This window comes from Suillus clintonianus (assembly GCF_016758775.1).
Source record: "Suillus clintonianus strain FC179 chromosome Unknown DEU56scaffold_121, whole genome shotgun sequence".
NCBI lineage: Eukaryota > Fungi > Basidiomycota > Agaricomycetes > Boletales > Suillaceae > Suillus > Suillus clintonianus.
Window position 1 is genome coordinate 1 of NW_024539345.1, and position 24,154 is coordinate 24,154.

Sequence of the window (24,154 nt, forward strand, 5' to 3'; positions counted from 1 at the left end):
TTCTAGCAAAACAAACCATGTCTTCATCCTTCCAACTTGCTGAATACTTCGACCTCGTTAATGAGATTGACGCTGCCTCCCTCGTAGAATCCGCCCTGTTATCCCCGCAACATGCTCTTGAAATAGAACGCATCCTCACTGAAAGAGAGGATGACACCACCTTTACCACCGTCAATATCATCCACACCACCAGTCTCCTAGAAACCATCACTGAAAATATAGGCAATGCCGACGCTCAGCGCAGCATCCTCTATTGTCAAAGAAAAATACGAACCTTTGCTCTCCATCTCCTTCCTTTGTATTTCAAGGAGGATGTAACGCAAGCCATACAAACCATCACAGAACGAGTCACAACCGAGGTCGCCATTCCACCCCCACCTCCTCCTACTGCTATCCCCGTCACTCCTGAACCGACAATCACACTACCCGTCCTTCCACCGCAGAACACGCTCAGGCGTTTGGAACGTCGTAAAAGCCCCGCAAAGAAAACACCCTACAAACCCAAATCACGCTCCCCTCCAAAGAACAAAGACCGCTGCTCGCAGCCAGATATCGTAACCCCTCCAAAGCCATCCAGATCGCTACCACCCCCTCTTTCCTTCGATGACAACATCATTTGCCGCCACTGCAAAGAAATGGGACATCGTCACAAGAATTGCCCAGAATATTACTGCAGAGCGTGCCTCGTGTTCAAGCCTGGACACCTATCAGTCTTCTGCCGCCAACTCAACGGCGAAAGAGTCCTCCCCATGGAGCATAACGAAGAAGGCTTCTACAACGCACTTGCTAAATGGGAAGCGGACCAAGACGAACTTATCGAACGAATTGAGCGAGAAGCAGAGGAGCTCGCCAACAAACGCACGGGGGACGATCTGTTGGAGTTTCATAACGCTGACGCGGATCTCGTCTACTACGACGATGCGAGGTTCGAAAGTTGTTGAAGTCGGTGACTTCAGACGATAAACAGGGGGTAATGTTACAGCGGCCCCATCATTTTCTCATCATCATGCTGCTCCGATCTATTCCTGTTATCTCTGACTGCTTATCAACATGCACCGCATGAACATTCTAGATACTTCCGTCTATTCTTGTTATCTTTGACTGCTTATCAACATGCACTGCATGAACATTCCAGATAGTTCCATGATGTTCTTTTTGACTCCTTTCACTTCCATAGTCGGCCTGGTCCGTGCCTCCTTTGCCCATTATAAATACTGCAGTAGTCACACTTGTATTCTCTAACTTGAATCTACTTGGTTCTCTCCGATACTTGATCATCTTCTAAGGAAGATACTCGATTCCGATCTAGCTCTTATAGAGACTAGCCTATACTCGAACTTCACTTAGAGGGAGAGCCCCTCAAGTGTCTGAACCGAACATCGTAACACGAAGAACTCCTTTATTGGATTAGTTACGCAAGAACTATCCAAGTCGTAACAAGCCCTGACTGAAGTTCAGTCAACAAATAGCCTAGTAGTAACACAATCATACTCCTCGCACGATGTCCAACAATCCATCCATCTCGCAAGCTCTAGGTTCACACTTGCAACCAACTGCCTCGTCAGCATCCAACTCAAAGAAAATCCTACAAGGCTCGAACCGTCTCTACGATATCCCGTCGTTAGAGAATGATGGTTCAAATTTTCAGAACTGGAAATTTCGAGCTAGAAAAGTACTTATCATACGAAAACTTTGGGGTATTGTTGAAGGCTCAGAAGTCAAACCATCTGATTCTGACCCTGATGCGGTCCAAGATTGGCTAGAGAAGAACGACGAAGCACATGCGCAGATCACGCTCACGCTGAAGGACGAACCTCTGAACGGAGTCCTACACACGATGTTAGTGTCAGATGCCTGGACGAAATTGTGCGAGTGATATGAAGGGAAAGGAAAGCAGAGTATAGCCTACCTTATAGGCGAATTATTCCGCGGAACACTCTCGGACGAATCTCCTATGGAACCACAGCTCAATGCAATGCGTCAGATAGCTCAAGTCCTGAACTCACTCGGACAAGCCCTAGATGACTCCCTAGTGGCCATAGCTATGGTCATATCCCTTCCATCTTCATACTCGACTCTCCGAACAATACTTATGTCGACGAGCGACAAGATCACAATTGAAGGCACCATTAGCCAAATTCTAGTCGAAGAAAAGTCGCGGCGAGGTCCTGAATCACAAACGGCCCTCGTAGCCAAGACTTCGGACAAGTCAAAGGAGAGCTCGAGGACGGACAAGAAGAAGAAACCTGGCAACTGCAACTATTGCAAGAAGCCAGGTCATTGGGAGAGAGATTGTCGAAAGAAGAAAGCCAATAAGGCTAAGAGCAGTGACAAGGAGAAGGACGATGAAAAAGACAAGTCCAAAGCCGAGCTGTCAGTGAAAGTAGCGCATGTAGTCGAAGACGACACACCATTGCTACAGCTATTTGTCGCACATGGACCAAAACACGAGTCACATCCAGCCGAGTGGATTGTGGACTCTGGTGCATCAGCGAGTATGTCGTGTCGACGAGACTGGTTCAAGACATTTCGTGTCCTAGCCCCCATGCAGCATGTCATAATTGGAGATGGCCGGTCAATCGAAGCTACAGGTATCGGAAGCATAGAGTTAGAAGTTGAAGTCGGAGACGCACGAACACAACGAACCGTTTTGCAAGACACATACTACGTCCCCGATCTAGATGGCAATCTGTTGTCAATCCCACGCTTGGCAAGCAAAGGATATGAAGCAATTTTCGGACAACATACCTGCACGATAACTCGCAATGGCTCGATAGCGGCACTAGCAAAGCGGCAACAGTCCTTATACATATTGAAGGGACGCACTTGCGCTAGTGAAAGTGCTTACATCGTCGAAGGCCCCAGCTCGCTACTGAATGCAGAAGAACCAATAACGGCTCTCACGGCATGCACATACTCGTCAAAGGCAATGTTCGAGACATGGCATAGACGTCTTGCCCATATCGCACCCGAATCTGTGAAGAAGCTGTTTGAACAAGACATGGTCAAAGGAATGGAAGTCTCGGGATCAATCACTCACGAAAAGCAAGTTTGCAAGCCCTGCCTCGAAGGCAAGCAGGCACGCAAACCCATCCCAGACGAATCCGCCATTAAAAATCCCCGGGTGTTACACAGGACATATTCTGATGTCTGTGGACCCATGGAGACCGCTTCACGAATGGGACATCGATATTTCATCACATTTATTGATGCCTGCTCGCATCACGTCACGGTCAAGCTTCTCAAGACAAAGGACGAAGCATATGGACTCACGAAAGTGTATTTTGAGCGAGCAGAGGCTGAAACGGGCGAATGTGCAAACTATTTTCGAAGCGATGGAGGCGGGGAATATGGCTCTGGTGACTTCCAAAAGTACCTTGAGTCAAAGGGCATTCACCATGAAAAAACGAATGCTTACACTCCTCAAGAGAACGGAGTTGCCGAACACATGAACCGAACCCTCGTCGAATCAGCGCAAGCCATGTTAAACGATGCCGGACTGCCGAAGAAGTACTGGGGCGATGCCATACTCTACACGGCCCACATACTCAACAGAGTGCCAACTCGTGCCCTGAAGGAGAATATAACACCGCACGAGGCCTTTACTGGCAACAAACCGTCAGTAGCGCACTTGAGAATTTTTGGCTGCAAGGCACACGTGCACGTACCTGACGAGCGCCGTCAAAAGCTCGATGCAAAATCCTTCGAGTGCATCCATTTGGGATATGCTGAACACCGTAAAGCCTACGTCTGTTTGCAGAGGTCCAGTGGGCGAGTAATAGAGTCGAGGGACGTCGTGTTTGTCGAAGGGGAAGATGAAGGGTCGAGCCGAGTGAAGATAAGTGTTGAAAACACTGAAATTCATCAAGTCAATAAGCAACAAGACCAAACGAAATCACACGACTCACTGGCAAACCCAGGTCCAAGCGAAAACGGACAAGTGCACATCGAAGAGGTCACAAGCAAAGACGAGAACGAAGACTCGGATCCTGAGCAAACAGAACAGGAAGTCCCTGTATCTATAAGTCAACACGAAGTCAGCTCTCGAACCTCGCAACACACCTCCACAAGGCGTCGTGCACAGCCAGAAGGTCCTCCGGCACCATACCCACATCCAGTTCCCCCACGCGAAGTTAGACGCTCAACCCGCATACGAAAGACACCAGTTCCTGACGATGATCCCCGTTATTTCATCAACGCGTATGAAAGACCAACACTGAAGACTCACCAGGAAGCTACTGTGGAGGAAGAGGAAGTTCCTGGTACGAGGCGAGAAGAGAGTGCTGAAATCATCGAAGATGAGAGGGAGGAAGAACATGCAGGAGAGGAACGAGCTTACCATGCGGAAACGGCCGAAGAACCTAGGACGTTTGAAGAAGCGGCGAATCAGCCAGACGCGGACCTATGGCAAGCTGCCATGATAGATGAACTGAGGGTTTTTGAGAAGATCGGCCTATATGAGGCAGTTGAGAGACCGAAGGGACGGAAAGTCATTGATTCAAAATGGGTATACAAAATCAAACGCGGACCTACTGGGGAGATAGAGAAATATAAGGCGCGCTTGGTTGCTAAAGGTTTCACCCAGGTCGAAGGCGTCGACTACACGGAAACATTTGCTCCCGTAACGAAGTTTTCAACCATTCGGATCCTTCTAGTGCTAGCGGCACAACTCGATCTGGAAATACACCAGATGGATGTCAAGTCAGCCTTCCTCAACAGCAAATTAGAAGAGGAAATATACCTTGAAATGCCTCCCGGATTTCGCGATTCATCTGATCTAGTCTGGAAACTCAAACGAGCGCTATACGGACTGAAGCAAGCTCATAAAGCCTGGTACAAGCGCTTGCGAACCGTCTTTGAAGGACTCGGGTATACACGCTGCGAATCAGATCATAGTGTGTTCTTCAAAATTGAGAACGGAACTCACATAATAGCAGCCGTCTATGTCGACGACAAAATGATATTCTCGAAGGACCTAAACCTCATCAATCAGCTCAAGGAAAAGTTAAAGGGAGAGTACGAGTTGACGGACCTTGGAGAAGCTCGCTGGATCCTAGGGATGGAGATCATACGCGACAGGGAGAAGAGAACAATCGAGTTGTCGCAACAGCGATATGTCGAAAGCATACTCGAACGCTTCAACATGCAGGACGCACGACCAGTCGCAACACCAATGGATCCTAATACCAAATTAGTCAAACGGGAGACTGCAGAGACCGATCCCAGACCTTACCAAAGTGCGCTGGGAGCAATCATGTATGCGATGCTCGCAACGCGCCCAGACCTTGCATTTGCAGTGGGCGCATTAAGCAAGCACTCTGCGACACCGGGAGAGGAGCATTGGAGCGCGTTAAGACGCGTATACTGTTACCTGCGAAAAACGTCGAAGAAGCGACTAGTCTTCAAGGGAAACAACGACTCGGAGACAAGTCCGCGAGGATACGTCGATGCTGACTGGGCATCGGATGTGAACGATCGACGCTCGGTAACCGGATATGTGTTCGTAATGGCCGGGGGTGCAGTGAGCTGGCAGTCGAAGAAGCAGGATTCCGTGGCGCTGTCAAGTACTGAAGCAGAATACATGGCAGCGGCGTCAGCTACAAAGGAAGCAATCTGGGTAAATACCTTGCTGGACGAACTCAAGTTCCCTCAACCCCAGAGAACGCTACTCCTCATCGACAACCAATCCGCCATTTCCCTCGCGAAGAACACCGTCTTCCACAGCCAGACCAAACACATCGCAATCCGCTACCACTTCATCCGCGAGATAGTCGAAAAGGGCGAGATCGAGTTGAAGTACGTGCCGACGAACTGGCAAGTCGCAGATGTCTTGACGAAGGCGTTGAGTCGAGAGAAGCACGAACGATTCATTGGAGGAATGGGCGTGTTGAGTTGCTGATAACTCGCCGAGTGGGCGTGTTGTTTGTTTATCGATTATCATACGGCGAGTACAGCTTACATAATCACGCAAGTACATACAGACAGAACGGTTACTAATACCTCAGTCTACTACACCACGAGTGTAAGACTGAGGTGAGACATTCATTACTATAGTTCACTCATTTACTGACTCTACTAGTATACATTCTTTTGTCTCTAGGTTAGTTTATAGTCTACTACACCACAAGTGTAAGACTGAGTATACATTCTTTTGTCTCTAGCTCGTCCGTTCGGCTCCGCACGTCCTACTATGAACAAAAGTTTTTGCGCTATTTCTGAAACATCCGCCAAAGGAGTTTATCTGTTAGATGAGATGTACCAGCACATCTTGGCAGATGTCATGCCAAAGTACATGCACGAGGAATCGATCCCCATCTTTCAGTCCGTCATGGGTCAGATTCTTGCATCGTTGGAACCACTTCCCCTCAATGCATTGAACGAGATGCGGGAGCATTTCCCATGTGATGATGACCGGTACGACGTGAACTTGCTCATGGGGAAGCTCGGTTCGCTTGTCTCTGGCACCTCGGATTCTTATACTCCCATACGTCCCCTTCACGCGTCATTCTACGACTTCCTCACAGACAAATCGTGGAGCCAAGACTTCTTCGTTGATACGTCATCAATACAGAGCGACCTTGCCTTTGCCTCCCTTCGGGTCATGGACTCGGAGCGCGGGCTTCGGTTCAACATCTGCTCCTTGGAGAATTCGTACCTGCCTAATTCCGCTGTCCCTGACTTGGAGAAACAAGTCAAAGAGTCCATTTCGGCCGAGCTATCATACTCGTGTTGATTCTGGGGGACTCACGTAGCAGCGACATCCTTCGAAGCAACACTCACTAAGGAAATCGAACTGGTGGTTGGAAGCACTGGCCCTGATGAAAAGCCTCGGCGGCTCGGTAGACTCACTCTTGTCTATCGTAGGTTGGGTTGTGGTGTGTGTCTCAAGTTTATTCTTCGTGTAATAGATTCTTACGAGTAGTGGGGTGATCATAGGGTGATGTCGAGTACACGCATATCGGTGACGCTGCCAGGGACACGCTGCGCTTCGTTCAAACCTTTGCGCCCACCATTCTACGCAGCACTCCCCATTTATACCTTTCCGCCCTGCCTTTCGCTCCAACTCAGTCGAGAATATTTCGTCAGTTCGCCGCAAAGTTTCCTTGCACCCCGCGCATTGTTGCTGGCCATGTCGCAAATTGGCCTCAGATGGAAAAGATACTCCACACGAATGACTCAGTTTACTCGGTTGCAATTTCGCCAGACGGAAAACGCATCGCGTGTGGTTTATACGACAAAACGATCCAGGTGTGGGATACGGAGACTGGCGAGGCATCATGTGCCCCTCTCCAAGGCCACACTAAGCTTGTTGCATCTGTGGTATTCTCACCGGATGGCCATCGCATCGTGTCAGGTTCATGGGACACGACCGTCCGGGTGTGGGATGCGGCAACTGGCAAGGCATTGGGTGCTCCCCTCCGAGGGAACACCCATCGGGTCATGTCTGTTGCCATCTCGCCAAATGGAAATCACATCGTATCTGGTTCTCTGGACAGCACAATCTGGGTGTGGGATATGGGAACCGGCGAGGCATTAGGACCCCCTCTTGAAGGGCACACTGGCCCCGTTGAATCTGTCGCAATCTCACCGAACGGAAATCATATTGTGTCCGGCTCATCTGACATGACCATCCGGATGTGGGATATGAAAACTGGCAAGACATTGGGGGTTCCTCTCCGAGGGCACGCTGACAGGGTTCGGTCTGTTGCAATCTCGCCGGATGGGAAACACATCGTGTCCAGTTCGGACGACCAAACCATCTGGGTGTGGGATATGGAGACTGGCGAGGCATTTGGTGCCCCTCTCCAAGGTCACACTGACTCTGTTAAATCTGTCACAATCTTGTCAGATGGACACTGCATCGTGTCCGGTTCACAAGACCAGACGATCCGAGTGTGGGATATGAAGACTGGCGAAGCATTAGGAACCCCTCTCCAAGGCCACTCTAGCTCTGTTCAGTCTGTTGCCATTTCGCCGGATGGAAGCCGCATAGTGTCTGGTTCAATAACAAGACGATTTGGGTGTGGGATGCCGACATGATTACGGGCGAGGCATTGGTTGCCACCCTCCAAAGCCATACTGGCTCCGTCTACTCTGTCGCAATCTCGCCAGATGGGAAGCGCATAGTGTCTGGTTCAAGGGACAAGACAGTCCGGGTGTGGGATATGGGGACTGGGAAGGCCTCGACCGCCCCTCTCGAAGGCCACACTGATATTGTTCGGTCCGTCGCAATCTCGTGAGATGGACATCGTATCATATCTGGTTCAATTGACAAGACCGTCCGGATGTGGGATATGGGGACTGGCGAGGCATTGAGTGCGCCTCTCCTAGGACACACTGGAGGCATTAACTATGTCGCAATTTCGCTGGATGGACGCCGGATTGTGTCTGGTTCACATGACAAGACAGTTTGGGTGTGGGATGTGGAGGCTGGTGAGGTATCGGGTCACCCCCTCAAAGGACACTCTGGCTTGGTTCTGTCCGTTGCAATTTCATCGGACGGAAATTCCATAGTGTCTGGTTCAGTTGACATTCAGGTGTGGGATATGGGGACTGGCAAGGCATCGAGCACCCGTCTCCGAGGCCACACTAGCTATGTCGTCTCTGTCGCAATCTCGCCGGATGGCCGTCGCATTGTGTCTGGCTCATGGGACAAGACCATCCGGGTGTGGGATATGGGGACTGGCAAGCCATTGGGCACTGCTCTCCAAGGTCATACTGCCTCCGTTCACTCTGTTGCAATCTCATCGGATGGCAATCACATCATGTCCGGTTCAGCTGACAGGACGATCCAATTGTGGGATATCGCAACTGGCGAGGCAGTGGGTGCCCCTTTCCAAGGGCACACTGGATCTGTTCAGTCGGTTGCAATCTCGCCTGATGGTAAATACATAGTGTCTGGGTCATCCGACAACACCATCCGGGTATGGGATATAGAATTTCTCCACCGGTACTACCCTTCCACGACTGCAATATGTTTTTCACCTAACCCAAGCCACGCTCTTCGTTCTGCCCCCTCCTTTCTCAAAGAAACACCAGCACCATACGGTCCGAACGAGGAGGGATGGGTTGTCGGTCCCGAAGGACGGCTTCTTCTCTGGATCCCGCTCAATTTCTACCCGGCCACATATGCCCCGGGCAACACGCTGGTGATAGCCAACAACGCCTTGCAGCTGGACTTGAGTTTTCTTGCACACGGCATGTCTTGGCACGAGTGTCGGACACAGGACGCAGCGTCATCTTCGTGATAAACATCTTTCTGTCACACCATGGGGCCCAAATCGCTCGCCAACTTTCTTCACTCCTTGAACGCACTCCCAGCAGCCATGGATGTCACCCACACAACGCTAGACGAAGACTACTCGCGAGCAGCTCAGGGCAAATGCGGCCGTCTGCTGGTCAGCAAGCACTTAGTCTCTGATCAGTCTTCGCTTGTTCACCGACGCGATATAAATGCGAGTGATGGAGATTCTAGCGTGGGCTTGTTCTTATCATCGTCCAGAGTCCTCGTGTCGTGTAGATCTTGAGTATCAGATTTCGAAACCCGCTGCTGCTCTCCGAGGCGTGCGGCCTTCAACTATTTCATTCCCGAACAACAAGAACCGTGAGGAGGGATGCGTTTATAATGGCTGTACACGTTCGCCGCGCTATGATTGTAATCGCGGTGGACATCGTGGTAGCTGCGTGGCTTTGCAAAAATGAAATCTCTTGCGAAACAACTATTAGCGCTGCTTCGTAAATTCCGTGCCTGTCAGGCTGTGATGCACATCGTCGTCGCGAGCTCACTAGTACCAGAAAAATAGTCGGTAAGCGCTGGTCAACTGTTGTCATTTTTTTTTGATCGTGAACTGTGTCAGAACCCCCCAAAAAATCATACACAGTACAACTTATCGTAACGAGCACATATGTCTTCCGATTCCATTTCGACGCCGATCGCTGAGGATGTTCAACCAATTCCAACGCAGGAATCCAAGGGCTATGTTCGGGATTTCGTATTCTTGTCCGGTAAAAGTCACGTCCGAGTCGTGAGCGTTTCGCAGCATGGGATCCATGACTTGGAGTGCAACTGCAACATGGAACAGGTTGTCAGGAACCCATGGTCAGGCAAGGGTTTAGGAATAAATGCGCTAGCGCTTTCACCGGATGAGAAGATAATTGCATGTGGTAGGAGGGATGGGAACGTTCAGCGATGGAAGAGCAACGGGGAGACGACCAAAGACGTTTGGAAGGGTCATAGCGAGGAGGTGCGGGCATTGTCTTGGTCTCCCAGCGGGGACAAGATTGCAAGCGGATCTGAGGATGGCTGGCGCGGGGCCCAAGCTTAAGGATCGATTCCGAGTCAGATTCAGTACTATAACAATTATTCCTGCACGCCAACGCATTAATACGAAAGTCAATGTCATCACTAGGTACCGTATACGTCAATCTCAATCTCAATCCCATGACACGAGTTTTTGACTGACCTCTGGTTCCACTAAAAGGATATTCGAACTGGCGTTCTGAATTGTCACAAGAGTAGCCTCGGAGAGTTGCGGAGAGGATTGAACTGTACCTAATGTGGCTGTGCTATGCCTCATATCTCACTTCCCCCACAAAAATATGCAAGGCCCTTGCTCATGAAAATGATGTCCATCACCCGATACGCACGGATTCCCTCGATTTTGGACAGAGGCTTTGGACGAGCTATATCAAGGAGTTATGCGACAGTAACCGAGTTACCGCGACCCCCTCCTCCTACCGAAGAACCTCATGTCGAGACATTCTCTGCACCTTCGAAACCAAGGCTATATTATGCTAGACCTCCTCTCAAGTCTGACCTTCCTCGTGTTCAGGTTCGTGGACTGCACTGATTCTATCTACGCGCGCGCATTCCACTTATTCAATAATACAGAAACGTTGGCCGTTCATTCTCGCATTTGCCACCGTCGGAGTGTCCGCTTGGGCTGCATTTCTGCTCTTCGCGACGAACCAAGAGAAGTTATCGAGCTCCGTTGTAAAGCGAATAATGCAGACGGTTAAGGAGAATGAAGAACTGAAGGAGATGCTGGGAGATGCGATCCGGTTTGAACCTGCCTGGTACTTGAATGGCGACCCTTGGATAAATGGCTCGGTGAGTAGTACGACTAGTTTCGCAGCATTCACTTCATCTCAATCTTTGCCTAGATCAACCTCCCACAAGGCAATGTGGACCTAAGTTTCCGTCTAAAGGGCCACCTGGGCTCCGGCACTCTTTATTTCACTAGTATTCGGAAGGCCAAAGGACAGCCGTTCACTCCACGTGAGTTTTTCTTTGATTGTGCTTTAATTTTCTGATGCTTATTGCGACTCTAAATAGTGAGGTTCCGCGTCATCGGGGATGATAAGAGGGTCGTGAATTTATCGCCCCAGACTTCAAATTCGTCGGCAGTGAGCGCTGAGCGCTCGTAACGCTTGTCGTTCCTCGACGTGGGTTATTTGAACAAAAAACTTGGCTGCGTTGCTTGCAGCGTACGTCAGTGGGATATAATCACTGTCCTTCATTGCGGAATATATAAGTAATAGCCTTGTTGGGGGTCCCGTAAGACGCCCTTAATACAACCTCAATAACACCAATGTCAATCAAAAGTGCTGGCGGCTCATTTATCTCGAGTTCTACCTGAGCTCGAGGTGTCAAACGTTCGTAAGGTCAGTCGAGGATTATGGTTGTTCCATTTGTGCTGTCGGTCCAATGGATCATCCAGTGTTCATAGTGGTTACGATAATAGGCTTACACTGTGAGTTCAATACCTTTGTGCTCCGTTCCTTGGAAACTCGTCAGTCTCTTGAACGTCTTGAACACGCTTTCGCCCCCTCGCCTCAAACTTGCTATCATCATAGTCGATGTCAGTCGTGAAAGTGCGTGCTAGCAGTACTTTGTTTCTACAATACATGATGTAACGGAATGATCATAATGACGTTAAACTAACATGACTACAGTCTCTCTGGTGTAGCCGCCGCGTCAGTAATACACTGTATGGAAGTTATTATGTTACATAGCAAAATTCCACAGTTCAGCGCATACCAGCTTGAATGGCATCCTTGGAGGCTCGCTCCATAAGCTCAAGTAAAAGCTTGCGCTTGGACATTATACAAGTGAGCATACTCTCCCCGGCGGTCCAGCAGTTCCTGGTGCGTGCCCGTCTCAACCACAGTCCCTTCCTTCATACACCTTGGTTCGTCGTTAACATCAAAGCAATGATCAAAAAAGGGATACATACAAAATGAGGTCGGCAAACTTGGTGAGATGCCCGAAACGGTGCGTGACGAATATCATAGTTCTTCCTTGGCGAGCCTCCCTGAGCTGCTTGAACAGCTCGTACTCGCCTTCTGGGTCAAGAGCAGAGCTTGGTTCGTCGACTGTGACAAACTTGATGTCCTCGGACAGCATACGCATAAAGGTTCGGGAGCTGAACGAGTTAGTGAAACGTCAAAGAGGCGGTTGGGTAGACTCACGCAACAAGTCTTTGCTTCTCTCCGCCTAAGCGTCGTCAACACACGCACCAGCATGGACAATGAGACGTACCAGACACGGTTGTTGATTTCTCCATTGTCTCGTACTCCTTTTCTAGAGCCTCGTTCCCCCTCCCCGTGTAGCTGAGATATGAAGTCTTGACAGGTTCAAGGACAGTGTCATATTTATCGGTGAAGTTCTCAATGATGGCCTGAGCACCAGCTAACTTCGCCGCTCGAGTAATTTTGTCAAGATCTGTTGCAGACGATGGTGACCCGATCCCGATGTTCTCGCTCAAAGAGAGGGGGAAGATGGTGTGCTCCTGCGCTAGACTAGCTGTCGCAGACCGCAAGTCTGCAATTCGATAATCTCCGATGGGATTTCCATCAACTACGATAGTGCCAGATGTGACGTCATAGCAGCGAGTCAGGAGTTTGAGTATGGTCGATTTTCCTGAGCCGTTTGCGCCGACGATAACCACCAATTGACCTGCATTTATTGAGAAAGAGACATTCTTCAATGCGTCTCTTTCAGACTTGGCGCCTGGATAATTGAACGATACGTTCCTGCCGGTTATAAGATGAAGATGAGCATCCACATAGAACTTGATATTCATACCGAACTTCTAATGACACGCCTGAAGCACCAGCTGCCGCTGAATACGGCATACAGCCGTCTTTCATCTTGTTCTGAAGATCGAGAAGTCTATAAAAATTCTTCAAGCTGGCCAATTCGCCCGGCCAAAGGCTAATGGTGAACGTGGCAAAATTAAACGTCCATCGAAGACGTGCGGCGGTTTGTTCTAGCATAGCCAGCTGAATGACAGATACCTGACTTGGATTCATGAGTGCCAACAACCCGATATAGAGCTAACAATACATCAGGAACGCGTGCGCATAAGAATGAAGTTACTCACGACAGGCCCGTCATTGCAGAGGTGCAAAAACATATCAGGGAGAGCAGTTGTTGCTCGTCTCCACAGATTCTCAGCCTCCCCGGTAGGTATGTGACCAAGTGCATCGTGCACCTTCTGGTATTCTGTACCAGGGTGATGTAAGTGATCGTTCGCGAACCTCAAAGTTACACCACGCTTTAACCTTTTAACAGATAGCCCAATAAATTGCCTCCCATCACTTCGGCTTTGTATGAGTTGTCCGTAAGCAAGGTCAAGGCCTGTTTCCGCAGATAGTCGCCGTTGACTGCCTGTTTCACGTAAGCTACTGATGTCAGGTCAGGTCTAGATAATATTAACATGAGCACGAACCTTTGCTCCAGAGGTCATTTTCTATTGCACCCTGAAGTATCACGGGCAAAAAAACACAACATCATGGATACGGGTCCAGCACCCGCAAATCCAGAGCCCAGAAGATGCAGTAATAGTCGCAATTGGAGAAGAAATGAAATAATATCCTTTCCCAGGTCGAGGAATCGTACAAGGCAGTCAAACACTTGAGCAGCGTCGGCTGTGAGACGCGCTTCGTTATCTTTTACGTGACTTGAGCTCATTATGCTGCTGATGATCTGGCCTGCACTTACCTTGAGACGTTGCCAGATCACGCGCAAGATTCGCTAACAAAGCGATTCAGTACTAGTATTGAGGCGAAGATTAAGTGAGGGTACCTCGAAGCAACCGTTCTTGAAGTCGGTACTCGACGAGTACGCGGTATTGATCCTTCACATTGGTTCTATTGTTACGTACGATCAACTTGGCTCGACCAAATTCGATGGGACCTTACGAAGACCAGCGTACGAATCCGGTAAACGCGGAACATGAAGCTCGAGCGATTATTGCTATACATAGATCTTTATCCAAACTCGTGTGAACCTTGCCTTGCGAAACAGAACGTTGAATCTCGAGAACAGTTAATATAAAGGTACAGGTGAAAAAGAGGTCACTCACGAGAAGTAGAAGGCGGTTTGAGAAGTAGAGGGACAGTGGGTCCTCGACTGCGTACCAAAGGTGTGTGACCATCATGAGCCAGAACAACTTAGGGCTAATAGAGTAGACATCCTTGCATGCGCGGGTCAAGAGGGGAAGATGGGAAGATATAAGACTCCACTGAAAATTGGGGAGGCTGAATGATGATGCATCACTGGAAGCGATCAGTACGCGCCATACCCCAAGCCTACGTTCAAGGAATGGCGTTCGCTCTTTCTGCTTGTCGTTTCGAAGCAGAATACGTCGAGCCCAAGGGAAATTTAGCATGATTCGAGAGAAACCACTGGCAGGATAAGATGCTGTAGGATTGAGATAGCATGGCTTTAATAGGCAGACGGCCCGTGGCAGGGTAGACGAGTTGGTGTAATTAAAGCAGTTTTGACACGTCGGGCGGAGTCTGACACATACTGGTAGGTCCAAGAGCGCTCAGCGTCTGTATGATGGGTAATCATATTCATATTTCTCATGAACGCGGTCGGAAGTGTGCAGTCCCCGAGCGACCGAGCCTAGAGCGATTGAGATCGAGGCGAGAAGCACATTGACATGGGGCCAACATACATTGTAGGCAGGTTCACCGCTCTCCACACAGGGTCAACTTACAAGGTTGAACAAAAAATGCTGAACCTGGATGCATCTGGATGTTTCGAACGCCGTGACCACAGGATCAAGCTAAGGCCCAAGGGGTACGCCGAGCCGAGGGGGGCTTATGTAAGACAGGCTTTATCGCCGGAACTATAGGGTGGACTCAATTATAGTATGCTACATTAAGTTACCGACAACTTCTGGGTCCAATGTCCACAGCTATCAGGCTGTTCAGATCTTCCAGCTGAAAGCCAAGAACCCCGGGTTAGTCTGTGGGGTACGACTCAGAAAGTAACCTCAACCACCAAAGTAGATAACTGAATCATATTAATCGCGATCCCCGATAGACAAAATACACCAATTTCATGGACATGTCAAACACAGATTTCACCCCAGGATCTCTCTACATCGCGGGATTCGCACAAGCACGCGCCCCACACGTCGGACTCATCATCCCCACCAGCCGCGCCTCAGGCTGCCTCGTCCACATCCGCATCGACCGCGACGTGTCCCCCGTCTGGACGTACCAATCCAGAGTCCAGCGTATCGAGGGTGACATGTTTATCTCATCTCTACTCCGCATCAAAGACGTCAGCGCGGGCCCCATCGCTTTAGAGCAGCTGCAGGAAGCAGCGCAGTCTGTCCCTGCGCCTCAAAATGATGAGTTTGGGGAGTGCCTTCCGTGGGTACTGGCAGTCGTGCAGAAGTTGCATGATATGGGACTTGTGGTCTTGAAGGATGCTGAAGCGCTGCAAGTCGAGTTCGTCCGTTTTGCGGAGGGGAACAAGGCATATGCCAGGAGGGATAAATTTCCCAATATCGCTGCCTCTCAGTTCTGTCGGTGAATAGTTGCTGGCGTGGTGACTTAGAGTTACGTCTGCCTACTGGCTCCAGGTACTGAGGTCACTTTGGGAATACTATTCTCGTGCTGACGGGCATCTAAACATGCTCAAAACTAATTAAGCCGCATAGGATAACCAGGGACCCGGTGATATGGCTGGATATCGTCAATGCGATACACGTGCATCAGAAAACGGAAAAATCAGTAAACACGCGCTCTCCTTGGCGATTGACTCGAGCGCCTCGAGGCAGGCATAATTCGGTAACCAAGATTCGACGATACCAGTAGTACTTAGTAGTACTAGGACTGATCGATGACATGTACACTAATGATTATGGTGGCAAGACGCTATCGTATATAGACTTGCAAGAGATTTAAATGGTGTTGTACTGTGGATCGCGATGCAAATGGAGGGGACGCAGATGGAAAAAATATATGTACGAGATGATAGATCAAGGGGCCGGATCACGGATGCAGATGAAGAATAAAACTCGGTTCCCCGTCTAAAACTGGTTTTCATAATCTTGATAACCGTAGTGCCGGTACCCACGCCTGGAGCCATGATAATCTACAGCAAGTCGTTGTCAGTGGGAACTAATCGGATGAGATAAGCGCTCAATGATTCATGAGAAACAGGTCACAAGGTGGAAGTTCGAAGAGATCGGAAGAACGGTGGAAATGAACGCACAGGAGCTGGTGTCACGCTCTTGACTCAATCCCGCAACCGTACCGAGGTTAATATATCCCTCTGACACTGATGCCTTGCCCTTCCCGGAGGCCTGCCCGCCTGTGCTAACGTTAACCCATGGGGAACGGCAGAAGACGCAAGTAATGTTGTGTCCACAGGATTTAGCCCCTACGTCAATGTATCAGTCCAATGCTTCAATGGTAGAAAGGAAACGACACATACATTGTGTGAAGCACTCCTTGTGCACGGCATTCGCACAAGTCTCACACCAGGTGAGGGCGTTCCCGTCTGCGCCATGCATGGTCTCGTAGCAAATGGGGCAGTCATCCTCTGGGCCAGGCGCGCGGCGCTTTTTCACAGACTCGGATTCTTCAGAGGGGGCAGTAGCCTTCCCGGTCGCGCGCGCATATGCGTCACGAACGCGTTGGTTGGTAACAGAGTTGGGTGCTGGAGGTGCATGCGCGAATATTTCTTGAAGCTCGGAGGTGATAAGGGCTCTGTCGCGTGATAGTTCAGTGGTGAAAGTGGTATCAAAGTTAAATACTGACTTTTGGTACCACACGCCGGAGCTTTGGCTGACTTGGAGAACTGCAGGATAGGATTAGTCGTGTGCCAGGGCAGTCGCGGAAATAGAACTGCGAGCACCTTTCAAAAAGATGAACAACTTAACGTAAGATGATCAGAAAAGAATGTGATGTGAAGCAAGAGCGGCCTTACTATGTGCTTGCAGTGATTGCCCTTGCTGGCGTCTGGACCTGTCAAACGCCGGAGTCAGGGGCTAATTAAAAGTGAAAGAAGACGCGACATGCAATTGCAGGATGGTGATTTGTCGATGATGACTGTATACACCTATGTTCGAGTGAGCGCAATGAACGACTGAATATGGGATCACGCACATTCCCTGTGGAGCCTAACACACTGAACTCCTCACGCAGCTCATCACCGTTACGCTTCCTGTCGACCATGAAAAATCTTGGTCGTGATCGATGACACGTTCTACCAAATGCAGGAGAAACACGTTACCTTTGAGACATGACCCTATCTACGCGATCGAGAATATTCTGTGGACACTTTTTCTTGAACATTGCACCGCGTTTCTCTGGCGCAGGCTCATTAGGGTCTTTCTTCTTTTTCCTTTGTTTCTTGACGGGAGGAGGTGGGGCCTCGTGAACTGGGGACTGAGGCTCCACGTGAGGGTGGGTGGGTTGGGGGTGCGGGTAACTGTAATTGTACGAAGAATACGGAACCGATGGCATCGTCATCACAGAAGTAGCAGGAGGGGTGTATGAATAGCTATAAGGAGCCTTGCTATCAAAAGTAGAACTATAGGACGTTAAATTCGGATCGGGGCCCTTGGCGGTGGTGTTGACCCTGAAAGTCGTGGATGATGACGCGGGAATGCATGATGGCGCTGTCCTCTTGTACATTGGGTCAGGTCCGCTAAGATCAGCATAATCCCAGTCTTCAGCTTCGCGTTGTCGCTTCTTCGCGCTCGACGGCATGTTGGGCGTGGAAGCTGGAGCGAAGGAGAGCTTGATTTTGTGGACGAGCGCAGTCTCAAAAAACTTGGGCAGCTGATAGAGTTGAGTGAAACTATAAAAGCGGGATCGCCTCGTCAGGGTATGAACCAAGCATGCACAAATAAGGGCGGGTGTCGCGGCCTTCGTCGCTGATGTTGACCGGCCATATCAAGTTAATCGGCACCAACTACGCAGTCGTTGCTGCTGCCTTCTATATCTTCATATTCAGGCTGGCGTGCACCTTTATCCCTGGAACTCAGCGACTAAAACGCATTCCGGTCATCTGGGGGAGCGGCTCACTCAGTGTCAAGTGAAGCTCAATGACTCAGGCGCATGCCTACAGTCAGGATATTTACTACCAAGTTCATTTTCAACGCCTGAGGCTTCTTTAACGCCTAAGGGAGTGTTCTCACTGGTGGAGAGGATGTGGCTGTCACCGGAAACGGTATGTTTCTGGATACATCATTGATGGTCTCCAACTTCCAGAAACACTAGAAGTTCGAATTTTTTACTCAGGAGTCAGATCAGCTATGCTCTTCAGTAGTGGAAGAACATTTATCCGATCCAATGACGCGCTGGCGAATTCTCTAAATGCGTTATTGAGCGCTAGTGCAACCGTAAGACTCCAGCGGAAGGGTCACTTGTCCTGGGTGCTTTTACCCGAATACCCTATGGGCACTGTTAATCTGCCGCCTTATCTCTACAGCTTCTATGAGGTTTGGTGTTGGAGTGCGGTTAATTGCGATATGGGCGCTTGCACAGACACGTTCCTGATACGAATCGCCCCGCACAGCCATGCGATAGCCGCCTTGCCAATCCAATGTGCTATCCATCACTATCATTCTTCTTGCACCCAGAGACCTAGTCTTTTCGAGACAGACAAATCGAAGAAAGACAGTCGTATTAACGCCAGAAACCTATCTAGATCCACTGTCAGCGTGCTTTCAAACTTTGTCTACGGACGAAGACAATCCTCAGCAAAAGCGCTCGAGGCAGTTGAAGTGAAGTCGCTCAGACTCACAGGAAAGCGCTAGAAGAACGGCTATTGAAAGTGTGGTATGACACGTCGCCTTAAACTACTGGCTGTTTGTAACGATTTTGTTCCAGCCGTCCGCATCTGTCGCATCTTCGCGGACTGGATCTCACAGAGGATCCACGGGGTTGGTCCGCAGTCGCTCAGCTTTAAGCGTGCATTTCCTACTCTTGGTGTGCCCTGACTGCTGCTGCAGGATTCTTTACCACTCACCACTGCCGAAGAAAGTTTAGATCAGGCTTCCGATCCAGGCATTTGGCAAGTAAGTTTGACTAATGCAATTTGGAGCATTATAATTTCTCTTTCGATGATGTACTGAGTCCCATAATCAGGCAGAACCACCACCTGACCCGAACCTTGTGGAGGAAATACTAGCGGGTACAAACACAGGTTTCGAAAGCATGAGACGTATCTCAAGAAGGGCTCGAAATACTGCTTCAGCGGCTGACGACCTGCCATATGTTTCCGCTACGATCGACACATTCTCCGAGATTCTTCGACCCCTGCAAGAGTTCAACTTTGTTGCTAACAGGCTCGCAGATGTACAAGTGTTTATCTCTATTTTGTACGTGACTGACCTTTGTGCGCAGGTTCATCCCTACGCGAAGGTGTCATTGAGCGTCTTCACTTGCGCGTCCAAGGTACCCTTCCCTGCATATCTGCTAGTTCGTAGGTTAATACTTACGAGCATCTGTGTGACAGATGATACTTGCACAAGCAGATCATGATCCTGCTATTTCCCGCCTTCTCACAAAGATATCGGAAGTCTATGTATTCACGACGGGAGAGAAGACGTTAGCCAACATTCAAGCCATGCTAGCGATATATGGAAAAATTGCCCGACAGACGTTGGAGTGCGCTGATTTTATCACACATTATTCTCAGACGAAGAACTTCTGTGAGTCCATCCCACCACTTCGTCGGCTGAGACTCAAGTTTGTCTCTTTGCGCAGGGGAACGACTTGGCAAACACGTCACCAATGAAACTGATGCCAGGGTCCAGAGCTACAGCGAGGCCCTCGACGGCCTGATGCAGAATTTCCAAGATCAAGCGACTCGTGACACTGTGACCATCCTTCGTGCCGGTAAGAGTTGACCTCAAATCCACTCTGAACCTATACTGACATTTGATGATGCGTGGCCTAGGCGAGGATCTGGACTTTAACGGCATGGTGTATGCGGTTGGTGCCGGTCTGAACACCTCTCAGTGTTGTCTCCCAGGTACTCGGGAAGACATTCTATCCGATATCAAGTCCTGGATCTGTAGTACGGAGAACGACGTGCCGCGCGTCTTATGGTTGTCAGGCACTGCAGGGGCAGGCAAATCGGCCATTGCTCATACCATAGCCAACTGGTCTAACGAGCAAGGGGGTCTGGGAGCCTGCTTCTGCTTCGATCGCACACGGGAAGCGGATCGTCGGCAGGACAAAATATTCTCAACCATCGCAATGGACATGGCGGACTGCAACCCTATCGTGCGACGAGCCTTGGCGCAAGCGATTCATGATAACAACGGACTCAAACGGACTCCAGACCTCATAAGGCAATGGCAGGAATTAGTCGTAGGACCAATTGGCATAGCCTCGGACGCCATCGCTGCACCCGTCCTGATGGTCATCGATGCGTTGGATGAGAGTGGTGATCCCAAATCCCGGGAACAGATTCTTCGTCTGCTTGCTGGCGAGCTAAACACTTCTCTCTCCCAGCTATCCAACATCCCAGAAAACTTTCGTATTCTCGTCACTTCCCGTCCATTGGAGGATATTCGCGAAGCCCTGGGCACCGCATCGCATGTTCGTCGCGTCTCCATGGATAATATCTCGCGTGTGTCCACAGAACATGATATCCAGCTCTACATCTCCACTAAGCTGGCAGGCCCACGTAGTCTGTTCGATGATGGGCACTTCAAGACACTTGCTCAGAAATCTGACGGCTTGTTTGAATGGGCTCGTCTCGCCTGCGAGTATATCACCAACACGGCCATCGTGAGCCAGGGCCCGATGCCCCGTTTCCATGCTGTGGTTTCTGGAACATCTGAAAAAGCAACGTGTTTGTTGGATAATATGTATGCACGCACCTTGGCAGAAATCATACCAGAGGACGAGCGCGAGGAAGTGATCCTCATGTTTCGCTCAGTAATGGGGCAACTTATTTCATCATTGGAACCGCTTCCGATGCCTGCATTAACGGCTATGCGGCTACATTTTCCTGATATGCACGACCGTTACAATGTAGAACTGGTCATTCGGCCACTGGGCTCGCTTTTGATAGGAACCACAGACTCTCATACTCCCATTCGTCCCCTCCACGCGTCCTTCTACGACTTCCTCACAAACAGATCGCGTAGTGTTGACCTTTTCGTTGATACGCCAGCGGTACAGAATGATCTTGCCTTCGCCTCGCTTCGGGTCATGGAGCGCGGACTTCGCTTCAACATGTGCTCCTTGGAGAATTCATACTTACCCAACTCCGCTGTCCCTGATTTTGAGGAACGAATAAAACAGTCCATTTCAGCTGAACTATCATACTCATGTCGGCTCTGGGGGACACATGTGGGCGCTACATCCCTCGAACCATTGCTCGCTAGGGAAGTTGAAGCTTTTTTTGACGGAGAGCGTCTCCTTTGGTGGTTGGAAGCACTGGCTCTGATGAAACACCTCGGTGGCTCAGCAGACTCACTCTCGTCTATTGTAGGTTGGGTTGCGGTGCGTGTCCCAAATTTGTTTTTCGCGCAATAGATTCTTATGAGTAGTGGGGTGATCATAGGGTTATTCCGAGTACACACATGTTGGTGACGCTGCCAGGGACACCCTGCACTTCGTTCGAACCTTCGCGCCCACCATTCTACGCAGCACTCCCCATTTATACTTATCCGCCCTGCCTTTCGCTCCAACTCAATCGAGAATATTTCGCCAGTTCGCCGCAAAGTTTCCTTGCACCCCTCGCATTGTTGCTGGCCATGTCATAAATTGGCCTCGGATAGAAAAGATACTCCGCGCGAAAGACACGGTTTACTCGGTTGCAATGTCACCAGACGGAAAACGCATCGCGTGTGGTTTACACGACGGAACGATCCAGTTGTGGGATATCGAGATTGGTGAGGCGATAGGCGCCCCTTTCCAAGGTCATACCAATTCCGTTTCGTCTGTCGGATTCTCGCCGGACGGACATCGCATCGTGTCAGGTTCATTGGATGAGACAGTCCGGGTGTGGGATGCGGCAACTGGCAGGGCATTGGGTGCTCCCCTCCGAGGGCACACCAACTGGGTCATGTCTGTCGCCATCTCGCCGAATGGAAGTCACATTGTATCTGGTTCTGAGGACAAGACAATCCGGGTGTGGGATATAGGAACTGGCGAGGCATTAGGATCCCCTCTCAAAGGGCACACTAACACCGTTACATCTATCGCAATCTCACCGAATGGAAATCATATTGTATCCAGCTCATACGACACGACCATCCGGGTGTGGGATATGAAAACTGGCAAGGCATTGGGGGCTCCTCTCCGAGGGCACACAGACAGTGCTCAGTCTGTTGCAATCTCGCCGGATGGGAAACACATAGTGTCCGGTTCAGTTGACAAGACGATCCGGGTGTGGGATATGGAGACTGGCGAGGCATTTGGTGCCCCTCTCCAAGGTCACACTGCCTCTGTTCAATCTGTCACAATCTCGTCGGATGGACACCGCATCGTGTCCGGTTCAGAAGACCAGACGATCCGAGTGTGGGATTTGAAGACTGGCGAAGCATTAGGACCACCTCTCCAAGGCCACATTAACTCTGTTCTATCTGTTGCCATCTCACCGGATGAAAGCCGCATAGTGTCTGGTTCACGCGACAAGACAATTTGGGTGTGGGATGCCAACATCACCATGGGCCATGCATCGGCCGCTCTCCAAAGCCACACTGCCTCCATTAACTCTATTGCAATCTCTCCAGATGGACATCACATCGTATCCGGTTCCAATGACAAGACAGTGCAGGTGTGGGATATGGGGACTGGAGAGGCATTGAGTGCCCCTCTCCTTGGGCACACGGACGGAGTTGCCTATGTCGCAATCTCACCAGACGGAAAGCTCATTGTGTCTGGTTCAGCGGACAAGACTATCCGGGTGTGGGATATGGGGACTGGCGAGGCATTAGGCGCGCCTCTCCAAGGGCATGATGACGCCGTTTGCTCTGTCGCAATCTCACCAGATGGGCACCGCATCGTGTCTGGTTCAGACGACAAGACCGTCCGGGTATGGAATATGGAGACTGGCGAGGCATTAGGTAGCCCTCTCCAAGGGCACACTGACGCTGTTTACTCTGTCGCAATTTCACCAGACGGAAATAGTATTGTATCTGGTTCACGCGACAAGTCGATCCGGTTGTGGGATGCGGAGAGTAGAGAGGCATTTGGCGTCCCTCTTCAAGGACACACTGACAGTATCCGGTCCAGTGCAATCTCACCGGGCGGACATCATATCGTATCTGGTTCAGACGACAAGATCATCCGGGTGTGGGACATAGAGACTGGCAAGGCATTAGATGCACTTGGAGGGCACACAGACTGTGTGCGATCTGTCGCGATTTCGCCGAATAGAAAGTACATTGTGTCTGGTTCTGATGACAAGACAATCCAGGTGTGGGATGTGACTCGCAGGGCATTGGGTGCCTCTCTCCGAGGGCACACTGCCAATGTTTCGTCTGTCGCAATCTCGCCCGATGGCAAATCCGTCGTGTCTGGTTCAGACGACAGGACCATCCGAGTATGGGATCTAGCATTTCTGGACGAAGAGCAACCCGAGGCACCTGCAATATGTTTCTCATCCAAACCCACTCATGCCCTTCATTCTGCTTCCTCGTTTCTCCAAGACGCCTCCATCCCAGCCTCTGTTGTCGCGAACGATGGATGGGTTGTTGGTCCAGAAGGACGGCTTCTCCTCTGGATCCCACTCACATTCCACCCGTTGATGTATGCCCAGGGCAACACGCTCGTTATACCTAATCATGCCTCGCAGTTTGATTTAAGTTATTTCGCGCACGGCACGTCGTGGCACAAGTGTAGGGCAGGTGGCTGACTTGTCTTCGTAATAACA

At 50.1% G+C, this 24,154-nt stretch overlaps 9 protein-coding genes across 9 annotated transcripts; 6 read left to right on the plus strand and 3 right to left on the minus strand.

Moving 5' to 3' along the window:
* Nucleotides 1-1,559: 1,559 nt before the first annotated feature.
* On the plus strand, nucleotides 1,560-1,810 carry DEU56DRAFT_864709 (uncharacterized protein; the record flags this gene model as incomplete). Its single annotated transcript, XM_041355373.1, has 1 exon — nucleotides 1,560-1,810. A coding segment is annotated over one exon (251 nt), but the record flags the coding sequence as incomplete, so codon positions are not given.
* A 1,134-nt stretch (nucleotides 1,811-2,944) lies between these two features.
* DEU56DRAFT_689932 (uncharacterized protein) lies at nucleotides 2,945-3,103 on the plus strand (the record flags this gene model as incomplete). Its single annotated transcript, XM_041347103.1, has 1 exon — nucleotides 2,945-3,103. A coding segment is annotated over one exon (159 nt), but the record flags the coding sequence as incomplete, so codon positions are not given.
* Nucleotides 3,104-8,765: 5,662 nt separating this feature from the next.
* Nucleotides 8,766-9,248, plus strand: DEU56DRAFT_746290 (WD40-repeat-containing domain protein; the record flags this gene model as incomplete). The annotated part of the gene is made up of 1 exon (XM_041349194.1): nucleotides 8,766-9,248. One exon carries the CDS (start codon nucleotides 8,766-8,768, stop codon nucleotides 9,246-9,248), a length of 483 nt encoding a protein of 160 aa, XP_041203045.1.
* A 1,377-nt stretch (nucleotides 9,249-10,625) lies between these two features.
* DEU56DRAFT_873695 (cytochrome oxidase complex assembly protein 1-domain-containing protein) lies at nucleotides 10,626-11,427 on the plus strand (the record flags this gene model as incomplete). The annotated part of the gene is made up of 4 exons (XM_041355881.1): nucleotides 10,626-10,832; nucleotides 10,892-11,110; nucleotides 11,164-11,278; nucleotides 11,336-11,427. 4 exons carry the CDS (start codon nucleotides 10,626-10,628, stop codon nucleotides 11,425-11,427), a joined length of 633 nt encoding a protein of 210 aa, XP_041203046.1.
* Nucleotides 11,428-11,861: 434 nt separating this feature from the next.
* DEU56DRAFT_833086 (P-loop containing nucleoside triphosphate hydrolase protein) lies at nucleotides 11,862-13,803 on the minus strand. Its single transcript, XM_041354638.1, has 7 exons — nucleotides 13,734-13,803; nucleotides 13,386-13,672; nucleotides 13,088-13,338; nucleotides 12,542-13,035; nucleotides 12,472-12,496; nucleotides 12,237-12,425; nucleotides 11,862-12,187 (listed from the first exon to the last, which is right to left on the minus strand). Exons 2-7 carry the CDS (start codon nucleotides 13,416-13,418, stop codon nucleotides 12,079-12,081), a joined length of 1,101 nt encoding a protein of 366 aa, XP_041203047.1. The 5' UTR covers nucleotides 13,419-13,672; nucleotides 13,734-13,803; the 3' UTR covers nucleotides 11,862-12,078.
* A 57-nt stretch (nucleotides 13,804-13,860) lies between these two features.
* Nucleotides 13,861-15,061, minus strand: DEU56DRAFT_88768 (uncharacterized protein). The gene is made up of 6 exons (XM_041356230.1): nucleotides 14,967-15,061; nucleotides 14,370-14,914; nucleotides 14,220-14,321; nucleotides 14,090-14,154; nucleotides 14,006-14,038; nucleotides 13,861-13,953 (listed from the first exon to the last, which is right to left on the minus strand). The coding sequence occupies exons 2-5, from the start codon at nucleotides 14,673-14,675 to the stop codon at nucleotides 14,023-14,025; spliced, it is 489 nt and encodes a 162-aa protein (XP_041203048.1). The 5' UTR covers nucleotides 14,676-14,914; nucleotides 14,967-15,061; the 3' UTR covers nucleotides 13,861-13,953; nucleotides 14,006-14,022.
* An 89-nt stretch (nucleotides 15,062-15,150) lies between these two features.
* On the plus strand, nucleotides 15,151-16,084 carry DEU56DRAFT_88812 (uncharacterized protein). The gene has a single exon (XM_041356236.1). The coding sequence runs from the start codon at nucleotides 15,356-15,358 to the stop codon at nucleotides 15,833-15,835; it is 480 nt and encodes a 159-aa protein (XP_041203049.1). The 5' UTR covers nucleotides 15,151-15,355; the 3' UTR covers nucleotides 15,836-16,084.
* On the minus strand, nucleotides 16,085-18,113 carry DEU56DRAFT_88814 (uncharacterized protein). Its single transcript, XM_041356238.1, has 9 exons — nucleotides 17,543-18,113; nucleotides 17,416-17,491; nucleotides 17,329-17,368; nucleotides 17,237-17,274; nucleotides 17,165-17,183; nucleotides 17,068-17,107; nucleotides 16,742-17,016; nucleotides 16,520-16,687; nucleotides 16,085-16,399 (listed from the first exon to the last, which is right to left on the minus strand). Exons 1-9 carry the CDS (start codon nucleotides 18,019-18,021, stop codon nucleotides 16,335-16,337), a joined length of 1,200 nt encoding a protein of 399 aa, XP_041203050.1. The 5' UTR covers nucleotides 18,022-18,113; the 3' UTR covers nucleotides 16,085-16,334.
* A 5,747-nt stretch (nucleotides 18,114-23,860) lies between these two features.
* Nucleotides 23,861-24,136, plus strand: DEU56DRAFT_746337 (uncharacterized protein; the record flags this gene model as incomplete). Its single annotated transcript, XM_041349195.1, has 1 exon — nucleotides 23,861-24,136. A coding segment is annotated over one exon (276 nt), but the record flags the coding sequence as incomplete, so codon positions are not given.
* Between the last annotated feature and the right edge of the window lie 18 nt (nucleotides 24,137-24,154).

Excerpts from the sequence above, each read along its gene's own strand:
- DEU56DRAFT_833086 (XM_041354638.1), bottom strand. The coding sequence starts at position 13,418 with ATGTTTTTGCACCTCTGCAATGACGGGCCTGTC. Across the intron at positions 13,339-13,385 it reads TCTGCAATGACGGGCCTGTC|CTCTATATCGGGTTGTTGGC; the intron begins GTGAGTAACTTC and ends ATGTATTGTTAG. Across the intron at positions 12,426-12,471 it reads GAGAAGCAAAGACTTGTTGC|CTCCCGAACCTTTATGCGTA; the intron begins GTGAGTCTACCC and ends TAACTCGTTCAG.
- DEU56DRAFT_88768 (XM_041356230.1), bottom strand. The coding sequence starts at position 14,675 with ATGCTAAATTTCCCTTGGGCTCGACGTATTCTGCTTCGAAACGACAAG. Across the intron at positions 14,322-14,369 it reads CAAACCGCCTTCTACTTCTC|ATTCAACGTTCTGTTTCGCA; the intron begins GTGAGTGACCTC and ends ACTGTTCTCGAG. Across the intron at positions 14,155-14,219 it reads GTTCCGCGTTTACCGGATTC|AACCAATGTGAAGGATCAAT; the intron begins GTACGCTGGTCT and ends ACGTAACAATAG.
- DEU56DRAFT_88812 (XM_041356236.1), top strand. The coding sequence starts at position 15,356 with ATGGACATGTCAAACACAGATTTCACCCCAGGATCTCTCTACATCGCG.
- DEU56DRAFT_88814 (XM_041356238.1), bottom strand. The coding sequence starts at position 18,021 with ATGCCGTCGAGCGCGAAGAAGCGACAACGCGAAGCTGAAGACTGGGAT. Across the intron at positions 17,492-17,542 it reads GATAGGGTCATGTCTCAAAG|ATTTTTCATGGTCGACAGGA; the intron begins GTAACGTGTTTC and ends ATCACGACCAAG. Across the intron at positions 16,400-16,519 it reads AGAGCGTGACACCAGCTCCT|ATTATCATGGCTCCAGGCGT; the intron begins GTGCGTTCATTT and ends GACTTGCTGTAG.